The sequence below is a fragment of the Dioscorea cayenensis genome, chromosome 19 (assembly GCF_009730915.1).
Source record: "Dioscorea cayenensis subsp. rotundata cultivar TDr96_F1 chromosome 19, TDr96_F1_v2_PseudoChromosome.rev07_lg8_w22 25.fasta, whole genome shotgun sequence".
NCBI classification, from domain to species: domain Eukaryota; kingdom Viridiplantae; phylum Streptophyta; class Magnoliopsida; order Dioscoreales; family Dioscoreaceae; genus Dioscorea; species Dioscorea cayenensis.
In genome coordinates, this window is record NC_052489.1 from 3,153,174 (window position 1) to 3,155,110 (window position 1,937).

The 1,937-nt window shown below is 33.4% G+C and overlaps 1 protein-coding gene across 1 annotated transcript; it reads left to right on the forward strand.

Moving 5' to 3' along the window:
* Positions 1-714: 714 nt before the first annotated feature.
* Positions 715-1,236, forward strand: LOC120250184. The gene has a single exon (XM_039258977.1). The coding sequence runs from the start codon at positions 795-797 to the stop codon at positions 1,062-1,064; it is 270 nt and encodes an 89-aa protein (XP_039114911.1). The 5' UTR covers positions 715-794; the 3' UTR covers positions 1,065-1,236.
* The last annotated feature ends 701 nt before the right edge of the window (positions 1,237-1,937 follow it).

A 1,937-nucleotide genomic window follows, 5' to 3' on the forward strand; every position in this document is an offset into this window, starting at 1 on the left:
AAGTCAATATTAACTAAAAGTAATTATTTCAAAATGATTTAGAATATACAATTTACTAAATTGTAATTTATCAATCATATAAATATTAATTATCCTAAAATACTGAAATGTGTTAAACTTTTCAATAAGGTGCTATATATCAAATATTGCGTTGAACTTTTGTTTTTGTTTGGAAAGTGAATGTATACGCATTAATATATAGCGCTTAAATTTGGGCCAAAAAAATATTAAATAGAAACTTTCTTTTGGCTAAATGATAAAGCATATGGCAACCATGCATGGAGACTATAAAACAAGACAATAAAAGAGAAGTTAAGTGCAAACACGGCACCCTTTATTCTCCAAAAGGATGCTCATGTGACACATGCAACTTGATCATCTCTTCTTATCCTTTCAAACTACTGTTTGAGAATTTCAAAAAAATAAGTTATACATAGATCTTTACCTGCCAACTTAATTCTCCTAATTATATTCTAAACATTAGCATTTGAGAGTTTGATTAATTATATATATATATATATATAATTACATGCATCTTAAAAAACAAGATAAACTTAAGCACTTGCGCATCCAAACTTGACTTCAAGTCTTGTGCTTTCAACTGGAGTTTAATTTTATGAACTTTGAAATCCGAATCAGATGCAGCATCACAAACACTTTGACAAGCTTATATGCTACTACTTTTGAGCTATAAAACCTCCTAAACAAGTTTATGCACACACAAGCACACTATAGCCATCATCAATTAATTAACTAGAAGGTCCCATCCATTCATCAAACCTTAGTTTTCAACTATGGTACTTGGAATAGGGCATTATCATATGACAGTAGAGGACTTCCGGCAATGGCTGACTAAGGTGGTGGACCGGAACCATGATGGCCGGATAAGTATCTCAGAGTTACGACATGCTCTCAAAGGCATGGGCTATAACATGGCTGCATGGAAGGGGTTCTGGGGAGTTGTTTCCAATGATCTGAATCACAATGGTTACATTGATACTGAGGTGGAGATCCTTGCCCTTGCTAGCTATGCTGCTCGTGTCTGGGGAATCACCATTGTCTAGTGTTTTTTATGTACCAAGACCCACACCTTCAACTGCATGCTTTTAGTCAATTAATTATGTGTGTGTACATGTTTAATTAAATGTACTTTTGTTTGTATGTTTTCTTTGTTGTTTTGAATGATCTTGTTGGTACTATGTATTTATTTTTAAGCAAACACAAGTTTTACGGTCACTTTGTTGTTTTGGTCAGATGGAGTTCAAAGATCAAAGTTTTCCTTTTCGTTTTTTTTTTTTAAAAAAAAAACCACCGGAAGTCAAGAAAGCTGACTTTACAATTGTTTTTTCAATTTTCGTATATATTCTGGAAAGCAGGCATTCTCCCACTTCCCCGAGAGGTTTCCCTAAAACAAACATGTTTTTAATATTTTAACAAAATGTAATTATGCATCAGGGTGTGTTTGATGGAGGGTTGAAGACATTCAAACTTTAGATAAGTGCTCAATTATAAATGTTTGATTTATGACATCTCGATTGGAATATGTTTTAATTAAAGCTTAAGTTGAGCGAAAACATATGATGTATTCATCTTTATTTATTATTATTATTATTATTTTCATAAATGGTGACAAACATTGTCCCACAAGGAGTATCAAAGAGACATGTAGATATGGTGGTACATCAGTTAGGGTGCTTGACGACCCCTAGAAATTTATCATATGGAGTGGACTAACACGCAGGGCAATTAGGACTTATCACATGCACCAAGCGCTGCATCACAAGGAGTATTAAAGGGACAGACAGGTATGATAGTGCATCAGTTACGGTAGCTTAATGATTCTTAAAAATTTACCATGTGGAGCGGACTAACATACTGGGGTAATTAGAGCTTGTCATGTGTACACAAGATAATAATATATCAATGATCACAATATC